General features: G+C 41.2%; 2 protein-coding genes across 2 annotated transcripts in view; both read left to right on the top strand.

The window, feature by feature from the left end:
• The window catches only part of LOC108700312, a 782,191-nt gene that overhangs the window by 146,173 nt on the left and 610,453 nt on the right, over positions 1 to 25,565 (top strand). The gene's annotated exons all lie outside the window — the stretch shown is intronic.
• On the top strand, positions 11,373 to 21,528 carry sptssa.S (serine palmitoyltransferase small subunit A S homeolog). The gene is given in 2 exon segments (NM_001094202.1): positions 11,373 to 11,669; positions 20,842 to 21,528. Coding segments are annotated over 2 exon segments (243 nt in total). The 5' UTR covers positions 11,373 to 11,530; the 3' UTR covers positions 20,946 to 21,528.

Genomic DNA, 25,565 nt, shown 5'->3' with positions numbered 1-25,565 from the left:
TTGAGTAAATAATGACTCCAATAACTGCTAAAAGTCAGTAATCCAATAATCTCGGGGCACATGTTATAAATTTCACTTTCTACAAGTACAGAAATATAGGATTAGCTAGCACTCCTCAAGATGGACTTGATATAAAGCCATAATGGGCCTGGAGTGTTGCTTCCTTTCATGGTCTAAGCCAGGGGTCCACAACCTTTTTTTTTATTCAGAACAAGATGAGCGAACGAAATCAGATACGTGTAGACCTGCTGTTTCAACACACACCATCCATCATGTGATAAGCATTCAATTTGAAAATATAAGAAACAGACCAGGAACAGGCAGTACTTTAGTCTGCAAACACCCTTTATTGGTGTATTTTCACTCACGACATGTTTCGGGAGCGACTGGCTCCCGAAACATGTCGTGAGTGAAAATACACCAATAAAGGGTGTTTGCAGACTAAAGTACTGCCTGTTCCTGGTCTGTTTCTAATATTTTCAAATTGAACCTTTTTTTTTTACCCATGAGCCCCATTCATATGTAAAAATAGTTGGGGGGAAATTCAAGCCTAAAAAATGTTCCTAGGTGGTGCAAAATAAGTGCTTTGATTAGACTTTTAGTAGCTACTGTGTGGACTGGCAAACTACAGAAGGTTCTGGCAGAAAACTTGTTTTTTATGCAACCAAAACTTTCCTCCAAACCAGAAATTTGGGGGCCCATTTACTTACTCGAGTGTAGGAATAGAAGAAAAAAAACTTTGAATTTCGAATGATTTTTTTGGCTACTTCGACCATCGAATTGGCTACTTTGACCTTCGACCACGACTTAGACTTCGAATCGAACGATTCGAACTAAAAATCGTTCGACTATTCGACCATTTGATATTCAAAGTACTGTCTCTTTAAAAAAAACATCGACCCCCTACTTCGCCACCTAAAACCTACCGAGGTGCCATGTTAGCCTATGGGGAAGGTCCCCATAGGCTTTCTATCAATTTTTAGGTCGAAGAAAAATCGTTCGATCGATTAAAATCCTTCGAATCGAATGATTTTAAGGATTTAATCGTTCGATCGAACGATTTTTCGTTCAATCGTTCGATCGAACTATTTGCGGTAAATCCTCCGACTTCGATATTCGAAGTCAAAGGATTTACATTCGGCAGTCGAATATCGAGGGTTAATTAACCCTCGATATTCGACCCTATGTAAATCTGCCCCTTAATGTGTATAGCATAAGTCTTGGTCAGGGTAGACAAGTTATGGTAAATTTGCTTATTATTACATGTGTTTTAAAAGAGCAAATATATTCCGTAGCACTGTACAGTAGAAAGGTGTATATGTTAAACATGCAAATACTGAGATACAAGGAATAATGAGAACCATGCTCAACAGTCGTTTGAGACTTCACCACTATGTCTCTACAGAAATTACAGTATATCCTGGAAAAGTATTTGAGTGACTGCAAGCAGAATGGTGCTATGCATTCTGACCACTTACAATATTTGCTACCCTTAACAGAGGGACCTGTCAGTCAAGTCCTATTGTGGTTGTGTGTATGCTTGCTTGTCCCCTTAAGGGAGGGTGAGGATATCATTTCAATTAATTAAGGGTGGGGGTAGTGTTTGGATAGTGGGATTACTCCTGCAAGTAGACAAAGAGAATTATAATATATTTTACTATGTATTAAATACAGTGAATAAAATAATCCTGCCATTTCTCTTAGGACCAGTGGGTGTCACTGCATAAGAAAGAGTTCAAGGATCACTAGATCTGAATAAGGTGGACACATTACAGGTATGGGACCTATTATTCAGAATGCTCGGGACCTGGGGTTTTCCGGATAACAGATGTTTCTGTAATTTGAATCTTCATACCTTAAGTCTATTAGAAAATCATGTAAACATTAAATAAACTCAATAGGCTGGTTTTGCTTCCAATAAGGATTCATTATATCTTAGTTGGAATCATGGGCGTCCACAGAAAATTTTCTAGCAAGTAAGCTAGTATCAAAAAGAGTAGCATCGCGCCAGCAATAGACAAATATATGCCAGATCAAGAAGGCATAATATAACATACAAGGATTAGGACTCTCATCTGTATCTGTGACTGATTTAATATTTATTCATGTTGAAACACACCTTAATGCGATGTGCTGATCCTTCTATGTTTTATATATATAAGTGCTACGCAATATGTTGGCGCTATATAAATACATGTTAATAATATAGTGCAAGTACACCTGCCCCAGCCCCCAGATGCATCCCTAACTGCTAGGGATGCACCGAATCCACTATTTTGGATTTGGCCAAACCCCCGAATCCTTCATGAAAGATTCGGCTGAATACCGAACCGAATCCTAATTTGCAGATGCAAATTAGGGGTAGGAAGGGGAAAAATGTTTTACTTCCTTGTTTTCTGACAAAAAGGCACGTGATTTCCCTCCCCTAATTTGCATATGCAAATTAGGGTTCGGATTCGGTTCAGCCTGGTAGAATAGTTCGGCCGAATCTGAATCCTACTGAAAAAAGCTGAATCCCGAACCGAATCCTGGATTCGTTGCATCCCTACTAACTGCCCACTCATGCCAGGGACAGGTGTCACAGAGGTAGATCTGCTACTGACCGAGGGAGTCAGGACATGGAGTAGAAGCAGGTCACTAGTCTGCGCTGTTCTCCCTGACCGACGCACTAGGGCTGCTGGTGGCGACCATGGCACTCCTGTCTGACTCTCCTCGGATGCTTTAGCTTCTCCTTGGCTCTTGCGATGAACTCCAGGGGCATCTCAAAGGCAGCCCTGTCCCCAAACCAGGGGATCCATCATCCAACCTTGGATGCAGGGAGGTGGTAGGATGGCTTGTGGGAGGCAGCGGGCAGAAGGTATCGCACCAGCAGCATGCCAGTCAGACTCAGACAGCAGCGTCACGGTCGCCACCAGCTGCCCTAGCGCAGCAACAGCATGGAAACGCTAGCGATCTGCTTCTGCACCATGTCCTGACTCCCTTGGTCAGTAGCGGATCCACCTCTGTGACACCTTTCAAAGGGAAGGCCTTCTGTCAAGTGACTTCTGTGTGTGGGGGTGACTGAGCACTTCTCCTTGATGTCCGTCTGACCTCACATTGCCTTGAGTTTCGCTCTGTGCAGCCAATCAGATACTCTCTCTGATCAGGCACTGAGAGTGAGCCAATAAGCGTGACCCAGGCAAGCGTCTCTGCCGACATGAGTGTGTGGTAACTGGTGGTAACGGTTATAGTCTGGAGCAGCGCAGCAGTGTGACAGAGAGTCAGTGATGGAATGATGGGGTTACAGCAGGCTGCAGCTGAAACTGGCAAATTTTGGCAACTGATTTTACAAATATTTTTTTGCAAAACTAAATCGGGGGGGGGGGGGTTGGGCAACTGCCCCCTCTTGCCCACTTCTGTGGACGCCCATGGTTGGAATTAAAGGGATACTGTCATGGGGAAAAATTTTTTTCAAAATGAATCAGTTAATAGTGCTGCTCCAGCAGAATTCTGCACTGAAATCCATTTCTCAAAAGAGCAAACAGATTTCTTTATATTCAATTTTGAAATCTGACATGGGGCTAGACATATTGTCAATTTCCCAGCTGCCCCAAGTCATGTGACTTGTGCTCTGATAAACTTCAATCACTCTTTACTGCTGTACTGCAAGTTGGAGTGATATCACCCCTCCCCCCCAGCAGCCAAACAAAAGAACAATGGGAAGGTAACCAGATAACAGCTCCCTAACACAAGATAACAGCTGCCTGGTAGATGTAAGAACAACACTCAATAGTAAAAACCCATGTCTCACTGAGACACATTCAGTTACATTGAGAAGCAAAAACAGCAGCCTGCAAGTAAGCATTTCTCTCCTAAAGTGCAGGCACAAGTCACATGACCAGGGGCAGCTGGGAAATTGACAAAATGTCTACCCCCATGTCAAATTTCAAAATTGAATATACAAAAATCTGTTTGCTCTTTTGAGAAATGGATTTCAGTGCAGAATTCTGCTGGAGCAGCACTATTCACTGGTGCGTTTTGAAAAAAACATGTTTTCCGATGACAGGATCCCTTTAAGTACAAAGTACTTTTTTTATTGTTACAGAGAAAAAGAAAATCATTTTTAAAAATTTGGATTATTTGGATAAAATGGAGTCTATGGGAGACGCCTTTAAATTAAAGATTTGTGAATATGTTTGACTATGCCACAAATCGCTAAATAGGAGGGAACACAAGTCTACTGCATTTACCTTTTGCACCTTTTAAATTATAATCATAAGTCAGGTAAGGTCTAAAATTTCTGAGTGTAAAATAGAATTGGGAAGGTATTTGGCCTGGGCCCCCTGACTCAGTGTAATGTGCTGGTAATTACTGCACTGCAAGCAGCTTTTCCCTAGCAATACTCATTTGTCATAGGAGAAATAGCACCTCTGCAACTCTGTGTAACTTGATAACGCCAATTAAATTAAAAATAATGATATTGTTGATCTGCAGCTTGATGGCCCCAGGTTTCATATCCTAGAGCTCGGTAATTTGCCAATGCCCGATGCTTCACTTAAAGGAACAGTAACGTCAAAAAATAAAAGCATTTTAAAGTAATGAAAATATAAAGCAGTGTTGCCCTGCACTGGTAAAACTGCTGTGTTTGCTTAAGAAACACTACTATTGTTTATATAAATAAGCTGCTGTGTAGCAATGGGGGCAGCCATTCAAAGGAGAACAAGCTCAAGTTACACAGCAGATAGAAGATAAACTCTGTCTGTCTAATGGTGTTATCTGTTATCCATTCGTTAACCTGTGCCATATAGCCGTTTTTCAATTTCCGCCATTGCTCCATAGCAGCTTGTTTATATGAACTATAGTAGTGTTTCTGAAGCAAACAGAACAGTTTTACCAGTGCAGGGCAACACTACATGATATTTTCATTACTTTAAAACACTTAAATTTTTTGGTGTTACTATTCCTTTAATGAATGTATTCAGTGTTCATATGATGCTTAACTTCAGTTTGTTCGTCTGTTCAAATATACAGGCATAGGTTATTCTACAGAGAACCTTATTTATCTGCATATTTATATTAATATGAGTGGGTGTTGCCAAGCTATTTGTGCTGCTGACAAACAGCAATCATTATAAAGGAAGAATTCTAGCTTGGCAACGGTAATAACAAACAAGAGCTACTGAACAAAGCATCTTACAAACAAGAATAGTTACACTACAACGTAATGCATTTATAGCACATAACTAGTACAGGTATGGGACCTGTTATCCAGAATGCTCGCGACCTGGATCTTTCCGTAATTTCGATCTTCATGCCTTAAGTCTGCTAAAAATCATGTAATCTTTAAATAAACCCAATAGGCTGGTTTTGCTTCCAAGAAGGATTAATTATATCTTAGTTGGGATCAAGTACAACAAGATAGTGTTTTATTATTACAAAGAAAAAGTAACCCTTTTTAAAAATTTGGATTATTTGGATAAAATGGAATCTATGGGAGATGGCCTTTCTGTAATTCGGAGCTTTCTGGAGCTTTTTCTGCATAACGGATCCCATACTTGTGCAATCAACCCCAGATTTTATAACATTTTTTTTTAAATTTTTGTTTGTTTACAGTCCCTTTATGTTCTAATACAGTTCAGTAGGAGCATTTCCTATATTTTTTCCTATATTTTGCCTAATTTTTTTACCCGTTGTCCTTAAAAGGCCCTGTTTATGCCATGTAAATGATACTGTTCTGCATGTTAAGTTGTTTACACCATCAATGTTTCTTTCCTTAAGCTGGCCATAGATCTCATCGTATGAATCGAGGATTCGTATGATTTTCGGACCGTGTGTGGAGAGTCCCGACATGTTTCGTCCGGCGGAGATCGGTCGTTTGGTCGATCGGACAGGTTAGAACATTTCTGTCGGCTGCCGATAATATCTCTGCATGTATTGCCGATCATACGATTTTCAGTGGGAGACTGTCACTAGCTTTGTCTATGGTATGATTGCTGTCGGGCAGAACATCGGCTGATCTGTTCTTTAACTACTTTATTTGGTCGGAATGGTAAGACTTTGATCTGAATGGTTAGTGGCAGGTCGGGAAATGGGAAAGTCCGATCGTACATTGATTCGTACGATCGGATCTTTGCGTCTGTGGCCAGCTTAAGTCTAGCAGAGGTGGATACATAACATCGAATTTGGATTCCATTTGTACAGGTACTTGTATTGCACTGAATTTGTTTTTCCATTTCTGCACTGAATAAAGTAACCTTTTAAGTGTATCACACAGTTATTATTATTTTAATGTCTCAGTTTTTTATTATTAATATTTGAATTGTTTTTAGTAATCATTGGTGGAGCGGAGGCCACTTTGTGTCCCAGTAATGAAGTGCTTCAATAGTATTTTACATCAACAGTGTCTGTTTTCCTGCAGGGGTGATCAGGGCACTGGGTGCTTGAGAGGTCTAAAGTTTAGTCTGCCATTATACTTTGAGCATAGTAAGGCAGCTTGCATTGGGTAAATGAATAGAAGGGATTGCGAGAGAAGGAGTAGGTAGAAGGTTAAACAGAAAGTAAAGGGTAAAACAGAGGGGATGATAAAGCTGAAAGAAACTGGGATAGAAGGGAAATGCAGATGGTAAGTCTGGGATGTTAGAGGGTCACGAAGGGGATAGTAGTGGAAAAGGATACAAATACAATTAAAAGGGGTGGGTAGACCAGATGTATCCTCAGGCAATAGAACAGTGCTAAATCTGCTGCTGCTACCTCTCATTCATTAGAATGAACTGAAAGCATGGGAATTAGTGATGTGCGGGTCAAGAAAAACTCAACCCAACCCTAACCTGCAAACAGTGTCAGACTGGGAGGAAGTCTGGGCCCACTGGAGCTGCCACATCAGTTCCCACACACACACCCTGGGCCCCCGGACCCTCCAAACCACCACAAACTCCAGGGCCCAGGCAGGGCATTTTTGGGAACAGTGGAGAAGTGTACTCCCCATTCTGACCTGCACCCACCCCTAACCTGCAATGGTTTGTAGGGTTGGCACCTGGTTGGTAGGGTTGCCACCTGTCTGGATTTCCTTTCCGGCTGCCCTATGGCCTCGCCCCTATTCCACACCACAAATCCGGGCCTGTGTCCGCGTGAAACCTTCCTGTCCGAATTTCCATATTAGGAAATCTGGAGAGGATATTGAAAACAATGACATGGCGATCAGCCAATCGCTGGTCGCCACATCATCAGTTCCACCCACGACATCACCAGTCCTGCCCCTTGTTATGTCACCTGTCCTGCCCCACCTCCGATGTCATCTGCCCCACCTCCCTGCCCGTTTTCTGGCCCCAGCAAAGGTGGAAACCCTAATGGTTGGCCAAATTTTAACCCAAACCTGCCAAACTGGTGGCCAAGCTGCGGGTCACTGTAGGTTTCGGGTCAACCAGTACATCCCTGTTGCAAATGTAGCAAATGGTGCCAAGTTTGCTCCAGGACTATTAGCTCAGACTCCTGTTGATGACTAAGTATATAATAGCCCCCAGTGCACATATAAGGGTAGGACTCCATGAGCGATTTTGTTGCGATCCACCCCGCTGCGACAAAACGCATGCGACAAAAATAAGGTAAGAGATATTATTGTCGTATGGTGTTGCAGCGTTGATCCGACGCAACACAACTGTCGGATGCAGATGCTGTGCGCTTTGTCGCAGCGCGTCGGATCACGACAAAAATGCTTGTGGAGTCCTACCCCCCAGATATCATAGCCAGCATCACCGCAGAGCATCGCCTTCCCAAGAACCTTATATTGCATTCCAGTGTCCTTGTTCCATATCCAACGTCCCATTGAATTACATTCTTCCAATAAGCAATGCATTACATTCCTGCCTACCGTAATGCATTGCTTATTGGAAGAATGTAATAATGCAGATCATAGCTGATAAATGACCTCATCTATCATCCTGATAGTAAAAGCTTGTTGGAAAATCCAATTCTTTTGTAGTTTGCCATGTATTTTATATGTCTCAAATCAAATTGCACTTTAGATATTTCCTTTTTATTGCTTCTCCCGTCCCCAACATACTGAATATGAAGTATCAGTGATGTTAATCTCTAACAAGATAAAGACCAATTGTCCTGTTCCTACGCACAGCATAATAAATAAGAAGTCTGTGTTTTATTTTTACTTCCACAAGGTAACAAATGAATCCCTGACTTTGATCTGAGCAATGTGAATTGGCTGCTAAAGTGTTTAAACAAGTTCACGTCTCATCTATTGTTTGGCCTTCAGAGCTGAACTTGGAGATCCCTTTGTTTAAATTAGCAAAGTCTTATTTGGATAACCTGTAGGCAGGGGAGGAAACCTCCATCCTCTTCATTTGTGTGTCGAGAAACTGATCTCACCCTGCCTTCATTCTCTCATTGCCACGAATAGGATCAGCTGAGATTTCATCACTGTCACATGAAGCTTATGAGACCAGGAAACCAGTTGCATTAAATAGACTTTTATATTGTTTCCAGGCGACGGAATCCTTTGAATGTCTTTGTTGGTCATCTAGATTTCTCTGTATAAGTGGACAATTCATAATGGCAAGTGCCAACTAAATTTCACTCCCTATTATATAAATATTATAAATTAAACAACAACGTTGTTAAATAAAGAAATTACAGGATACTTTTTTCAGGCACGAAAACGAAAGGAGGAAGCTGTCAAAAATATTTTTAGGGCCCCTGTAACTGCCAGTGTTCTGCAGGCACACAACACGCTTCAGATGCATTATTCCCAGCACTTTGCTGGTCTCTAATTTAACTTTTAGTATGTTATAAAATGGCCAATTCTAATTAAAATTTCAGTTGGTCTTCATTATTTATGTTTTATAGTTTTTTCGAATGATTTGCCTTTTTCTTCTGACTTTCCAGCTTTCAAATGGGGGTCACTGACCCCATCTAAAAACAAATGCTCTGTAAGACTACAATGGTATTGTTATTGCTACTTTTTAGTACTGCTCTTTCATCTCAGGCCTCGCCTATTCATATTCCAGTCTCTTATTCAAGTCAATGCATGTTGCTGGGGTAACTAGGACCTTAGCAACCAGATGTCTGAAATTGCAAACGGGAGAGCTGCTGAATAAAAAGCTAAATAACTCAAAAACCACAAATAATAAAAAATGATAACCGAATGCAAATTGTCTCAGAATATCACCTGTTATATATAAAGCAGGATTTTACATATGATATTCCAGAGTAATAGAAAGCAATTGGGGCATATACCCCCATCATAGTACTGGCATACATTAGTGATATAGTGATATAAGGCTTATTTACAATTAAATCAGGTGACTTGAACTATGTTGGACACATATCACACAGGTACCCTTGTCCCAGACCTTCAGCTTGGAGAGAATATCAAATGATTCTGAGCCTGTGATTAATAGGCACGCAATGTGTCAGGCATATTTTTTTATACAATGTCAAAAGGTTTTTGATAGGGATGCACCGAATCCACTACTTTGGATTCGGCCAAATAAAAAATTGGTTTGCTTCCTTGTTTTGTAACAAAAAGTCACGTGAAATCCCGCCCTCCCCACAAATTGCATGCCAAATTCGGATTCGGTACGGCCAGGCACAAGGATTCGGCCCAATCCAAATCCTGCTAAAAAAGACCGAATCCTGGCTGTGGTGCATCCCTAGTTTTTGATCCTTTTCATAAAACAATGATAACATATATATATATGGTATATATTCACTATTCCTCTCTTAGCATCTGTTTCTCTTCATTCTCTCTTCATGCAGCAGTTGGGTGTCAGATATTCATTGACAGTTAGATCCAATATATCCTGTAGGGGGGTTCCTTTTGCCTAGAAGATGCATTAGAGCTCACTCTATTAAAATCACAAGAAATCCTGTCTCTCTACATGCAGGTTTTCTGGCAGTTATTTTATTTGTACTGGAATCAGTTACTTGAATGAGCCTGTGGAATGGCACTCGGAACACTTTGTTTTCCGAAGACGAGGAAACTTCGGACGACTTCGGAAAGCCAAAGCGATCTGAGTGCCATCCCACAGATGATTTACATTCTAGCTGGTGGGAAAGCAGACTTTGGAGAGATAAGTCACCAGAAGAAGAAGCGATTTGTCGCTGGGCGACTAATCTCTTGAAACAGCAGCGTGTGTCTCCGCCCTTAAGTTAACTTTTAGCATGTTATAAAATGGTTTATTCTAAGCAACTTTTTAATTGGTCTTCATTTTTTTTATAGTTTTTGAATTATTTGCCTTCTTCTTCTGACTCTTTTCCGCTTTCAAATGGGGGTCTAAAAATAAATGCTCTACAAGGCTACAAATGTATTGTTATTGCTACTTTTTATTCCTCATATTTCTATTCAGGCCTCTCCCATTCGTAGGGTTGCCACCAGGGCCGCCATCATGGGGGCACAGGGGATACAAGTGTACTGGGCCTGAAGGGGGGCCCAGCAGTGCTGAACTTTTCGAAAGAGCCGGGACCCCCTTGACAGCACCGAAGCTGTGCCGTCTCCTTCCGAAGTCCGGAACACTCGAAATGCGGAAGTTCAGAAAAGCCAAAGTCCCGAAGCAGCAAAAAGACCCAAAGCCACGAAAGGAGACGAAGTCCTGAAGCCATGAGTTCAATTCCTCTGAACACCAATGTGTGTTTTTTTTTTTAATCCCCTGGCCACCAATGTATTATTTTAATAGTCTATAGGCCCCTGCCACCAATTTTCTTTGGGGCCTGAATTTTTTTTAACTTATTGGGGGACCCTGGTCCCCAATAGCTTTTTATAACTTGTGTGGGGGGAGCGCTGATGTCTGTGTGGTCCTTTAACTGTGATGTTGTACAGGGCCCCATGATTTCTAACAGCAGCCCTGGTTGCCACCTTTTCTGGAAAAAAATACCGGCCTTCTTATATTCTTGACGTTTTTTCCTATTAATAACATTGGCACCAAGCATCATTTTTACCGGCCAGGTGGCAACCCTACCTATTCCTATTCCAGTCTCTTATTCAAATCAGTGCATGGTTGCTAGGGGAATTTGGACCCTAGCAACCACATTGCTGAAATTGCTAAGTGGAGAGCTGCTGAATAAAAAGCTAAATAACAAAATAAAAAGTTGAAGTTTTAGGATGGCCTCTAGAGGGCACTTTTGAATTGAACTACACTATTTTACTTTATAAAGATCAAAATAACTCATGCTGTGTGGAAGTTTTCCAGAAACCAGAACGTCCTAAACATATAAAGTATAAATTCTTTCAGGCAGTGTCTCAACAGTGCGGCGGCTGCAGGGAAGAGTTGCTGGATGTAGCCACGCCCTTCCCCTAAGCGCCACTGTGTTTCGCGCAGAAGGATTGTGGGCGGGGCTCGGGAGTGCTTGCAGAGATCACGGGGTCGTTACGTCATATGGCGTAAGGCTTGAGAGACTGGGCGGCTTCATGGTGAAATCAGAGTGAGAGGAAGTTGTTAGTAGAGTACAGTGAGTTCGGGTTGCCGTTTCACTTCGAGCATCCGGGGCACTGAGTGTATCCTGCTAAAATCTCCGTTCCTGCCAATCCACCTGCTGCTGGAGGATGAAGGTCCTGTGCGAGGATGTAAATGGTCCCCGAAGCTCCCTGGGCCGGGCCTGGAGTCACATGTCGTGGCTGTACTATCAGTACCTTCTGGTGACGGCGCTCTATATGCTGGAGCCCTGGGAGAGAACAGTGTTCAGTATCCTTTCTGCCTGCAGAGTTATCAGTATCTTCATTCAGGTAGCCACTAGCCTGTGTCTTTCTATTGCTCTGTGCCGCCTCCCGGCTCTTCAACTACAGCTCTCCGCAGTTGTAATACAGCAACAGATTGTGGCCACAGCCTCTCTGTAGGGCCAGGCCTCTGTACAGGTAATCTAGTGACTAGAGGGCAGGTGTGTATGGAGGCAGCCACTGACTGGGCTCTGGCAAATGCCACATGGGCTGCTGTAAATAGAAAATGACTATTAAGTGGCTGCTGGCAGCTGTTTGGGCTTCTTTTTACTTGGAATCCAAGGGCCTATTTTAAATCCCAGTCCAGACCTGTGGAGCGATATGGCCGTATGGATGGAGGGGTATGGATGGAGCGATATGGGGGTATGCATGGAGGGGTATGTATGGAGCGATATGCAGGTGTGGATGGAGCGGTATGTATGTATGGAGGGGTATGTATGTATGGAGGGGTATGTATGTATGTATGGAGGGGTATGTATGTATGTATGGAGGGGTATGTATGTATGTATGGAGGGGTATGTATGTATGTATGGAGGGGTATGTATGTATGTATGGAGGGGTATGTATGTATGTATGGAGGGGTATGTATGTATGTATGTATGTATGGAGGGGTATGTATGTATGGAGGGGTATGTATGTATGGAGGGGTATGTATGTATGTATGGAGGGGTATGTATGTATGGAGGGGTATGTATGTATGTATGGAGGGGTATGTATATATGTATGTATGGAGGGGTATGTATGTATGTATGGAGGGGTATGTATGTATGGAGGGGTATGTATGTATGGAGGGGTATGTATGTATGTATGGAGGGGTATGTATGTATGTATGTATGGAGGGGTATGTATGTATGTATGGAGGGGTATGTATGTATGGAGGGGTATGTATGTATGTATGGAGGGGTATGTAGGTGCAGGTCCGGACTGGCAATCTGTGCACTCTGGCAAATGCTAAAAAGGGGCTGCTATAAGGTGCAGTTGAAAGTCAGTATTTAGGGGGCTGTTTGGGCCTCTGTGTACCTGAAATGCCAGGGCCTATTTTAATTCTCAGTCCAGACCTTTGCAGGTGTGTGTATGGAGGGGGTATATTTGCAGGTGTGTGTATGGAGGGGGTATATTTGCAGGTGTGTGTATGGAGGGGGTATATTTGCAGGTGTGTGTATGGAGGGGGTATATTTGCAGGTGTGTGTATGGAGGGGGTATATTTGCAGGTGTGTGTATGGAGGGGGTATATTTGCAGGTGTGTGTATGGAGGGGGTATATTTGCAGGTGTGTGTATGGAGGGGGTATATTTGCAGGTGTGTGTATGGAGGGGGTATATTTGCAGGTGTGTGTATGGAGGGGGTATATTTGCAGGTGTGTGTATGGAGGGGGTATATTTGCAGGTGTGTGTATGGAGGGGGTTATTTGCAGGTGTGTGTATGGAGGGGGTTTATTTGCAGGTGTGTGTATGGAGGGGGTTTATTTGCAGGTGTGTGTATGGAGGGGGTTTATTTGCAGGTGTGTGTATGGAGGGGGTTTATTTGCAGGTGTGTGTATGGAGGGGGTTTATTTGCAGGTGTGTGTATGGAGGGGGTTTATTTGCAGGTGTGTGTATGGAGGGGTATATATGCAGGAGTAGAAACCTGTTACCTGCCATTGTCTGGAATGTGACTGTAACCAACTGCCTATTGTAGCAGGATCTGTAAGCAGCACTAAGTCCTATTAGAAGCCCTGGAGCCATGAGTGCTACTGCTTGGAATTGGCACATGTCCAACTATCAGTGAGAGTAAAGTTGGTCTATACAGGGGCCAATATTCGCTGCCGGCTTCATTCCTGTTGACGTGTTTGGGGCCAAATGGACAGGCTGCGTGACAGATATTGAGCAGGTTTGACATTTACTGAATTGGCCCCATGTTGCCTGGGGTCCTCTGGATCTGCTGATGACCCAACACATAAGTAGAGTTTACTGTGGGAGAAATATTTAAGACACCACCCTAATTAATAGTGTCTGAACTCTTCAGGACTTGTTTGCTTATCTTGTTGTGAGAATTGTCTAATTCCCAACCCTCTGGCTAGTTTATGCAAGTAGCTGGAGCGCTGAATTGTTATTATTACTCTTGTTTTACAGAATTTTCTCAGGTTTCTCACATGGGCTTATGGCCACTGGCTAAAGGGACCTATTGAATGGCCAAAGATGATCGTGAGTGGGGGGTGTAGAAGGGCGTTTTGGCCTCTGTCTTTCCCTGTGTTACAGCAGCCTGCATTTACATGGAGTGCAAACTTAAATGTCATGTTGTGCAGTTTGGAATGAAGGTGTTTGCCTGGTAAATTTACTACAAACTGTGCCAGATGCATTATGTGCATGTACAACATCTGCCATTGGGTTCTACCTACCAAGTACCTGCAATTTTTGTTAAAGGGATAATGTCATGGAAAAACACGTTTATTACAAAATGTATCAGTTAATAGTGCAATAGAACCCCAGGAAAAGTAGAGTCTTTAGGGTTTGCTTATTGTAACCGCTAATGATCTGTGACACAGAGAGTTAGAACCGGTACAATTGCTTTTGAAAACGCTTGTGTACATGCCCTCAGGTGTTGCAATATAGCCACTAGTCTATTGTGTATAGTCTGATATCAGCATCTTACAGAGAAGTCATGAGCATTTGTATAACAATTCAGCAGTCAGCCTTATTCACATTTGCATTGTGTGCAGTGTGTTGTATTCTTTTATACAAAAAAAAGTCTATACGTATAATCGAGAACTCCAGTGTGTGCTGCCCTGAAACCTGTTTTGTGCCTAAGGAAACCACATTCATTTAATCTACTGTTGGTAAACCAAGACCTTCATATATTTTGGGAAATGAAAGCAATGTGCACTCCGTGTTACTGGGGTGTAGTCTTCATTCAGGCAGAGAAGTGGAGACCTAGGGGCCTATTCATAAAAGGGAGAACAGACTGTTCCATGGTTCTATTCACTTATATAGGATTTTAACATGTTTCCACTTTACACAGACTTTAAAGGGGTTGTTCACCTTCCAAACACTTTTTTCCATTCACTTGTTTTTAGATTGTTCCCCAGAAATAAAGACTTTTTTCAATTACTTTCCATTATTTATTTTTTACGTTTTTCCCAAAATCTAAGCTTAAAGTTGAATGTTCGTGTCTCTGGTGTTTGAGTCTGGCAGCTCAGTAATTCAGGTACAGACTCTAAACTGTTACAATTTTGGAGCATTAAGTTGATCCATTTCTCAGCAGCATCTCTGGAGTATTAGCAACAATTGTATCAATTCTAACAGCTGCCTGTAATGAAACTCAGAGCTTCGGCTCAGCAGGGACAAAGATAACAAATGTATCAACTAAATGTATCAATTTAGAACAGCTTACAGGATCGGCGACCCCCCCTCCCAGAGCTGCTTCAGAAGGAGAGAAATTACACTTTACAATTCAATATTAGAAAAACAGTCACACATAGGAAATAGAAAGTAATTGGAAAAAGTCGTTATTTTTGGTGATCTATCTGAAACCAACTAGTTGTTTGAAGGTGAACAACCCCTTTAATGGAGCCAGTTATAACCTGACTGAACCTGGGTGAAAGCTAATGGGGCCAGTTTGTGCAAAGAGGAAAAGTAAAACGTAAATGGTTATGGAATAAATGTTTTTTTGTAACCCAAGATGGGGAATACATTCCTGGCTTACATTGATTGTAAATTCCTTGCCTGCCAACAAATAAATGCCTGGATCCTCCACTTCACATTTATTTGAATGGGGAATGGTACGGTTACTTTCCAAGCTCAAAGGAGACCTATTATGTACTGTACCAGTGCATTTTACTCATTTAGATATAGAAGTATTGTACTTAAAGTAGTGTTTCAGGCTGACTGATTGAATATTTCTGCAAAAACCCTAATAATCCCTCCCTTTCTCTGCCTGCTGAATTGTCTGATGCAGGGGAGCTGGTGACAATAAGCACACTGCACTGTAGGATAGGAACCAATCAGCAGTTAGGCTGACCTGATAGGGAACCGAAGCCTGTCTACTTGTGTGACTGCAGGGCTGTGATTGGCTGCCCCCTTCTTACTGTGCTTCAGGCAGGGACTGTTTGGACACGCTGACCCCTTATTTGAAACATGGGCAGGGATCAAAAACATCTATGGGGAGCTCCAATAAAGGGCACGTGTTGCGTTATATTATATAGATATTTCATTTAAATTAGTAACATCTAGGTTTAAAAGGGGGTCATGAAAATGTATGTATAGATGAAGGGACCTATTTTTTTTTTTTTTGAGTTCTAAACCATACGTTAAGAATGCCCAGGGTAACGTCCCTTTAAGTGCTGAATGAAAAGCCCCTGGCATACCTGAGATAGCGCTGAGCCATGCTTGTTTTAATCTAGCGGAAGTAATGAGAAATAAACTGGTGATATGAGTGGGCGGGTAACGTTTGTAGGTGTGTCAGTCATTCTGGAAAGGAAGAGAAAGGCAGGGATTCCACCTTTAATCACTGATGAGTAAATCTAGTGCTTGGCATTGAGTAGGTTTCAGAAAGCTCAGTAAGAGCGGCCAGCTGAACGCTTGTGTATAGGAATAAACAATAGAAATTCTGCCCTATCTCTCTGTGCTCTATCTTGATGTATATATATTTTCAGCAGGAACAGGTTAAGCACAGTTTGAAATGCTTAACATACTTTTCAAACAAGCTTGTAGGTTACACAAAATATTTAGGCAAATGTGCTTGTCTTTACTGTAAATCATCTCCTGTTTGTTGACTCAGAAAGCGTAGTGTATACATGGCACCATATATCTGCCCTGTGCAACATGCAGTTTAACAACTCCCAAAATAACCTCACCAAGAAGTACTTGTGATCCTCCCTGCATGTTGTGTGTATAATGTAGCACATTCTTTGCCTTGGGCAGCAGAGGGACGAGGCACTTTCTCTGGGAGGCCCCACATCTCACTACTTTGTGCTTATGGCAACTTTCAGTTTGTTGAAGGGAAATGTACTTCTTATTACCACTTATTATTACATACTTAGGGGCCGATTTATCAAAGGTCGAAGTGAAAATTCGAATTTCGAGCTAATGTTTGTGTACTTCGACTAGGGAATAGTCCGAATTCTATTTGAATTTGAAAGAAATTAGAATTTCGAAATTTATCATGTACTGTCTCTTTAAAAATTCGACTTTGGCCATTCGCCATCTAAAACCTCCCGAATTGCAGTATTGGCCTATGAAAGACCTGGAGTCAATTGGTTGAAAATTTCGAATGTGCTATTAGATTTGAATTCGATCAAAAACAGACCTATTGGGCCAAAAAAAAAAACACCTTCGATTTAATTTCGGTTGGTCTTTTTGAATTTGAAGTTTTTCAAAAATCGAAATTCGACCCTTCATAAATCTGCCCCTTATTGTTGCATTGTGATCCTTTATATTCCCTGGAGTAGGTAGTGTAACATGATGGCTAAATGAGAACAGGGATTCCTGCCATATGGTTTGGGATTACGGTTTTATTTCTTTCTGTAGCAGAAAATATAAACGAACAGTACAGGAATGAAAGCCTTTCTCTGGAAATTAATTAATACAGAAAGCTCTGAATTACAGAAAGGACATCTCCCATAGAATACTTTTTTTTTTTTTTTTATCCAAATGATCCAATTTTTAAAAAATATTCTCTAATAATAAAACAGTAGCTTGTAATTGATCTTAACTAAGATATAATTGATCCTTATTGGAAGCAGAACCAGCCTATTGGGTTTATTTAATATTTAGAAAAATCTTTTCTAGAAAAGATTTTCTAGTAGAAAGATGAAGATCCAAATTATGGAAAGACCCCTTATCCGGAAACTCCAGGTCCCAAGCATTCTGGATAACTGATCCCATACCTTGTATTGATTAAATATTCTAATAAGGTCAGAATGACAAAAGAGTTTGCTAGATACCGTTGCATTATCAGGACTAGTGCTGCAAGGTGTTGCTGTGCATGTCTAATATAACTATAAATAATATATATTCAAATCGATCTGCCGTCTACTTGAAACGTTTCACAACTGACCACACTGTCCTCTGCATTTTCATCGTTAGTGTTTGTTTCTCATCGAAATACATTGGCTGTCGGATGTAGAAGCACGAAAATAAAAAATATCCGACTGTATGTGATCAGATTGTCCCCCATATGTCATAAAAGGCACTAAGTTAGCCAATTCTCTGTCCAAAGTTGACCATACATGCACATATATTATTTCTTTAATTTCTGGACATTTGTTTTTATATATTTGTGCTTTATAGAGCTCACTAGATCAGCACATCTTATGGCACTGGCACATGCGGCAATGATAATTGGGCCGTGCTGGTGCAATGAGCGTCTGCTGTGCAAATGGTCAGTTTTACAGCAACTGTGCCTGTGGCCTTCCGTTTCATGATTACATTCCTTACAGTTGAAACTGACAGTTTAATCCTCAGAGAGAGCTTTTTGTAGCCTTCCCCTAAACCATGATACTTAAAAATCTTTGTTTTCAGATCTTGTTTTCAGAGTTGCTTTGAGGATCCAATGATCACATAGACTCCATTTTATCCACATAATCCAAATTTTTAAAAAAAAATTTTTTTCTCTGTAATAATAAAACCGTAGCTTGGACTATATCTTGATTAATTAAGATATAATTAATCCTTATTGGAAGCAAAACCAGCCTATTGGGTTAATTTAATGTTTACATGATTTTCTAGTAGACTGAAAGTTCGAAGATCCAAATTTTGGAAAGATCCATTATCCGGAATCCCCCAGGTCCCGAGCATTCTGGAAAACAGGTCCCATACCTGTACCACAATGCAAAAAAAAAATAGGAATAGCTGGAATGATCTCACAGTTTAACTGTATGTGACGAGAGGTTTGTGCCTTTACATTTTCGTGTGTGTGTGAAACCATTTATTACTAAGGAACGGAAAGTTTGTTGCTCATAAACATTGAACACAATTCAGTCTGTGGCTTAATAAAAGACAATGTGCGAAAGTTGTAAGTTCTATTTTTCTGGTATATGGTGGTGCACAGCCAAGGAGCCATGGTACCACTAAAGATTGCATGCATGCAGGTGTTCAATTTAGTCATGTGAAAAAGTTTGGGAACCCCTCTTAATTCTTTGGAGTTTTGTTTATCATTGGATGAGCTTTCAAAGTAGCAACTTCCTTTTAATATATAACATGCCTTATGGAAACAGTAGTATTTCAGCCGTGACATAAAGTTTATTGGATTAACAGAAAATATGCAATATGCATCATAACAAAATTAGACGGGTGCATAAATGTGGGCACCACAACAGAGATATTACATTAATACTTAGTTGAGCCTCTAGACGCCTCTGTAATAATAAAACAGTAACTTGCACTTGAGCCAAAGGAAGATATAATCAATTCTTATTGGAAGAGAAACCAGCCTATTGGGTTTATTTAATGTTTACATGATTTTTAGTAGACTTAAGACATGACGATCCAAATTACGCAAAGATCAATTATCCAGAAAGCCCCAGGTCATTGCGCATTCTGGATCATTCAGATCCTAAACCCGTATATGTTCAATAAAGGAGATAAAGCAGGTTATTTGGCCGAGGCCTTATTTACCTTTATAAATCTGCTTCCCTATATGAAGATAAAGGGCTGCATAGTTACTTATCAGCAGGCTTCTCTCTTTACAGTAAACTCCATGAACCTTGTTTGTTTGAGGAGCTGGTAATGTGACTCTGGGCAAACTCTGCTGCATGTTGTGCGATTATGTACAAGCCGCTCCCTTCAGCTTCAGCTCTAGTAGGTGCGGGATATTCTCTGTCCACTTTAAGAAATAATTAACGTATAACGTTTAGAATTTTACCGACTCTAATCAAATTCAATTCAAATCTGACTAAATGTGAATTAAGATAAAAAAAAAAAAACTTGAATGTCAGGAAGGCTAATAACCTCTTCAAATTGGTCGCTGCACCTCTCCCATTCACTTATACATGAACTCGGCAGGTTTTAGGTGACGAATAGTCTAATTCGAATTATTCCCATGGTTAAAGCTTTGATAAATCTCGAATTTGAGTTTGGGTAATTCCCAATTTGAATTGTTGACCAAAACAACAATTTGAATTTCTAATTCGACCCTTAATAAATCTGCCCTTTAAAGGGGTTGTTCACCTTTCAGATAACTTGGGGAGGCCCATTTACTAAGGGTCGGAAATCGAGGGTTAATTAACCCTCGATATTCGACCATCGAAGTAAAATCCTTCGAATATCGAAGTCGAAGGATTTACCGCAAATACTTCGATCGAAGGAAAAATCGTTCGATCAAACGATTAGATCCTTCCAAACGAACGATTCGAAGGATTTTAATCCATCGATCGAACGATTTTCCTTCGATCAAAAAAAGGTTAGAAAGCTTATGGGGAAGGTCCCCATAGGCTAACATTGTAGCTCGGTAGGTTTAAAGTGGCGAAGTAGGTGGTCAAAGTTTTTTTTAAAGAGACAGTACTTCGACTATTGAATGGTCGAATAGTTGAACGATTTTTAGTTTGAATCGTTCGATTCGAAGTCGTAGTCGAAGTAGCCTATTCGATGGTCAAAATACCCCAAAAAAACCTTTGAAATTCGAAGTTTTTTTTACTTCGAATCCTTCACTTGAGCTTCGTAAATGTGCCCCTTAGTATGATGTAGAGAGTGATATTTTGAGACAAGTTGCAATTGGTTTTCATTTTTTATTATTTAAGGTTTTTGAGTTATTTAGCTTTTTATTCAGCAGCTCTAAAATTTGAATTTTAAGCAATCTGGTAACTAGGGTCCAAATTACCCTAGCAACCATGCACTGATTTGAATAAGAGACTGGAATATGAATAGGAGGGTAATAGAAAGTAACAATACATTTATAGCCATACAAAGCATTTATTTTTTTAAGATGAGGACCCCTATTTGAAAGCTGGAAAGAGTCAGAAGAAAAAGGTGAACAATAAAAAACAATAAAAAATAATGAATAAAGACCAATTGAAAAGTTGCTTAGAATTGGCCATTCCATAACATACTAAAAGTTACCTTAAAGGTGAACCCTTTAATATTGTATGGATAGGTATACCATTTAATAAATGTCGTTTTTTTTTTTTTTTTTTGCCAGTACGCTATCTTCCTTAACTTCATTTTTCAGATTCCATGCTGGTTTCGATAGTGGGAATGGCGTTATACACTGGCTATATCTTCATGCCGCAGCATATTCTGGCCATCTTACACTACTTTGAGATCGTCCAATGACCCAGAAGAGCCCTGCTTTGCAAGGACATTGTTGGGGGGGGGGGCGCAACTGTCATCTCTGTGATGGCGTATTTGGCGCCAGTGAATACCTGGGAGACGGCACTATGGTCCCAAGCTGGATGAATAGTATCACCTGGGAGCTGCTGGAGTCCTTCCATCCCTAGCTGGATGTTCAACACACATCGTCACACACACTGGAACTTAACCATTTTGTTGCCACAAAAGCCTGCAGCTTCGTGCCTGGTAGTCCTGACAGCAAAAGGGTTAAAAGCAGTATTTATAGAAATGTTTTACATATTGCACACTAAATGCATTTTATGAAGTCATAACTTGCCTGTCATTTTTAACACCCACCAATTAAAACTTTTTTTATATTCGTGTGAAGCTTGAAGCATTGATAATCTGCTTTGTACACAAATTCATCGGCACTAGTTGTGTGTAAATGAAACACTTCTCACTTGTACAGCTGCTGTTCTGACACAATTGCGTGGAAACTTTATGGCATATTTTTAGGTTTTTTTTTTTTTTTTTCTGGTTTTGTTAACTAAATTTAACCAAATACATGTTGTTTTCCTTAAATTCATGGCTGTGTCTGCGTATTTCTTACTATTGTGTGTGTGTGTGTGTGTGTGTTTGTGTGTCAATTTGATGAGGTTCTTTGATAGTAGTTTATCCAGCTCATAACGGGATGCAGAAGTCCATATAGAATAGATATGTTTTATTATGAACTATTCACTTTATTTTCAATGTAACTAGGACAGGGGTGTCCAAACTTTTGCAATGAGGGCCAGATTTGATGTGTTGAAAATGTGCGGGGGCCGACCATTCAGCCTGGCACCTCTATCCCTTCCGAGTGAGCTAGCTTGCCATTTAGGCCCTAAACTAAGGTTGCCACCTTTTCAGGATTTTTTTTTTCCCAGGACGGGCACAAAAGGGGTGGACCGTGATGCAAAAGGGGCCGGAGCTGCGGGGGTCGTGATGCAAAAAAAGCACGGAGCCACATCACGCGGTGGCCGGAAGGCAAAGAAAAGTAAAGTTTGGAGCGGAGGGCCAAGGTTTTGTTAAGGGTATAACAAATTTACCAGCAACTACATTGTCGGGAAATTTGTTATACCAGTCCTGGCCTTTGGCAGGTATTTTACCGGCTAGGCCGGTAACCTATCCGCCAGGTGGCAACCTTACCCGAAACAGAAAGATGAGTAATAAAAAGTAGCAATAATAATAATTTTTTAGCCTTCCAGAACATTTGTTTTTTAGATGGGGTCAGCGACTTCCATTTGAAAGCTGGAAAGAGTCAGAAGAAGGCAAATAACTCAAAAACTATACAAAAGATCTAATAAAGGCCAACTGCAAAGTTGCTTAGAATAGGCCATTCAAAAAAGGTGAAACTGTTTTGTCCACAGGCTGAAGGAAAACCATATGGAATCTATGGGGGAAAATTCACTAAAGGTTCGAAGTGACTAATGCTAGCGCAAATTCGCCAGTGTGAAGTCATTTCGCCTATTTACTAACAGGCGCACTAGCTCTAGTGGTACTACGCTCCCTAAGGCCTGGAGAATTGGACGTAACTACGCAAATTCACTAAGATGCGGATTTTACTGAACGTTACCTCTTGCGCCAGACTTGCCTTCACCACCAGGTGAATTGCAAAAAATTGTTGAACATTTTTCTAAGTCCCAAAAAACGCTGTGTGCCTCATGGCTGCTGTCAATGAATTAATAATTGTTCCTGAGTCAAACTTACCGATTACTTTACAATTGTAATCGTAATACTTTACGATTACTGCAAATATTAGGAACCTCTCAGATGCATGAGAAGAGTCCTGTGGATTGTTGCAGTAACTTGTAGCCAGGGCCGCCGTCAGGGGGGAGTGTTGTACCAGGCCCGGAGGGTAAGGGGGGCCCGGCTGTGCAGCACTTGAATAACCGGGACCCTCTGCTTTCAGAGAGCTGCCGACTTTGGATGGGAGGGCAGGAGCACAGGTGGGAGGCATCTTTGTTCTATTCCCTTCCCTTATTGGTCACAAAGTTTAAGTCCTGGTTGAGCTGCTCAGGGATTGGATAGCTAAGCTCATCCAATTGCCATGCGGCTTAATTGGGAATTAGACCAATTGAAATTTATTTTAAAAATGGAAGTTTTTAACTTCGAATCAATAGGCTGTATTCAAATCGTTCAAATCGAAATTTTAGCGCATTCGGTCAAAGTCAAAACTAAGGGGCAGTTTTATCAAGGGTCGAATTTCGAATTAAAAAAAACTTCTAAATTCAAATAAAAAAGTTTCAAGTTTTTTTCAGGTGAATAGGCCGTTTTTGTATCATACGTATCAAAGTAACATCGTATTCGATCAAATTTGATAAGAATATTAAAAAAAACTGGGATTTTTCAAAGTCCAGCAATTGACTCCAAATAGGTTCTAGGAAATGGCAAGTAGTCAAATTTTTAAAGAGACAGTACTTGATAAATTTCGATATTTGAATTTTCGGATCAAATTTGGACTATTCCCAAGTAGCTCGAAATATAAATTTTTTTTAATTCAAATTTTCACTTCGACCCTTGATAAATCTGCCCGAAGTATTTGCCTCAAAAAACTTTGATTGAGTCCACCAAATAGGTTCTAGGAGGTCCCCCATAGGCTAAAACAGCAATTTGGCAGGTTTTTGATGACGAAAGTCGAAGTTTAAAGAGACAGTAAATGATATTTCAATATTCTAATAGAAATCCCAGAATTGAGGTCCCTACTTACCTTTTCATAAAAATAAATCAAGGTTGCTATGGTCCAATGTATCTTAGCAACAAAACAGTAGTTTTAATGACACTGGAATATGTATAGCAGAGTGCCTGGATAGGAATATACAGTATGTAATAGTGATTTTTGGATTACCAAATTTCTGCCTAACGCTCCAATATAACCTGGTGTGACTTCATATACCTGCGCCTGATCTTCCCATCTCTGAATCACTGGTGGAGCAGATGCAAGTATATAAATGGCGGATGAATGTTGAAGGGGGTGTGTGCTAATGTTGCAACCCAGTTTTGCACTAAAAAAAACTATAAAATTGTAACCTCACAATGGTTGTGTGGCTACCAGGGTCAGTGACCCCCGTTTGAAAGCTGAAGTGACTCAACTTCTTCCACCATGTCATTTTGTGCCAGTGAGGGGTGAAGGATTTCTTTAACATACCGTACATTTGTATGAGCGTTTACTTCTTTCAGCCACTTATATTCCCCTTCATTCTGGCACAAACCACCTGTAACCTAGCAGTCTGGAGATGCACTTTGCTCTCTCACGTGGGCTAACTCGATCAACACGTTTTGGAGTCTCTTGTTTGATCCCAAAGGGTCAGTAACAACAGAGAACAGGCTTTCTGGCTCCTAGAAGCTGCAGTGTTGGGCCATACATTCCATTCCACTGGTTCCAGACTAAAGACACTGAGAAATAAAGGGCCGATTTTCTAATATTCAGATTTTTAATTCTTTTCACTAATCATATTTTTTCTTTAAAAATTTACGCCAGTTGCCTTTTGTTGAGCAGCCAGCACAGTATAACATGCTACTAAAAAACCTGGTGCAACAAAGGACTGTAAGGGCAGAGACACACGCTCAGATTCGGGGAAATTAGTTGCCCAATGACAAATCTCCTCTTCTTCAGGGCAACTAATCTCCTGAACTGCCTCCCGCCGGCTAGAATGTAAATCGCTGGCGGGATGGCGATCGGTGCGCTTCTTTTTCCAAAGTTGCCCGAAGTGCAACTCCGAGTGCCATCCCGCCGGCGATTTACATACTAGCCGGCAAGAGGCAGTTTGGGGAGATTAGTTGCCCCGAAGAAGAGATTTGTCGCCAGGCGACTAATCTCCCAGAATCTGAGCGTGTGTCTCTGCCCTAAAGGTTGTCATACACAAGCAGATTTCAAGTCCTATCTGACCAAAAGTTTACCAGGCAGTTTAGATCATCTAAGATTGAGGACCTCATTGATGAGGTTCTCACCCCGATAGCCTTAGGCCAAACAATAGAAAGCTGGACAGAGTCAGAAGATAAAGGCAAACAATCCAAAATGTATTAAACAAATTAATAAAGGCCAATTGAAAAGTTGCTTAGAATTGGCCATTCTGTTACATACTAAGGGCTAGTCCACACGAGGAGATTCGGGGAGATTTTGTCGCTTGGCGACTAATCGCCTCGTCTTTTGAGCGACTTTCTCCCCGAACTGCCTCTGTGTTTTCCCCATAGGTTACAATGCAAAGTCGCTCAGGCGACAAAATCTCTCCGAATCGCCTCGTGTGGCCTTACCCTAAAAATGATGAATTTTAGGGCAGAGACACACGTGGAGATTCATGAGATTAGTCACCCGGCAACAAATCGTCTCTTTTTTGGGGCGACTAATCTCCCCAAACTGCCTTCTCGCCGGCTAGAATTTTAATTGCTTTTGGGATGGCACTCGAAGCAGTTTGTTTTCCGAAGTCGCCCAAAGCGATCCGAGTGTCACCCCGCCGGCGATTCAGATTGTAGCCGACAGGGAAGGCAGTTTGGGGAGATTAGTCGCCCAAAGAAGAGGCGGTTTGTCGCCGAGCGACTAAATCTCCCTGAATCTCCACGTGTGTCTCTGCCCTAAAGGTGAACCAC

This window comes from Xenopus laevis, chromosome 8S (genome assembly GCF_017654675.1).
Source record: "Xenopus laevis strain J_2021 chromosome 8S, Xenopus_laevis_v10.1, whole genome shotgun sequence".
Taxonomy (NCBI): domain Eukaryota; kingdom Metazoa; phylum Chordata; class Amphibia; order Anura; family Pipidae; genus Xenopus; species Xenopus laevis.
Note: the sequence above shows the minus strand (reverse complement) of the source record. Positions and strands in the feature narration are given on the sequence as shown.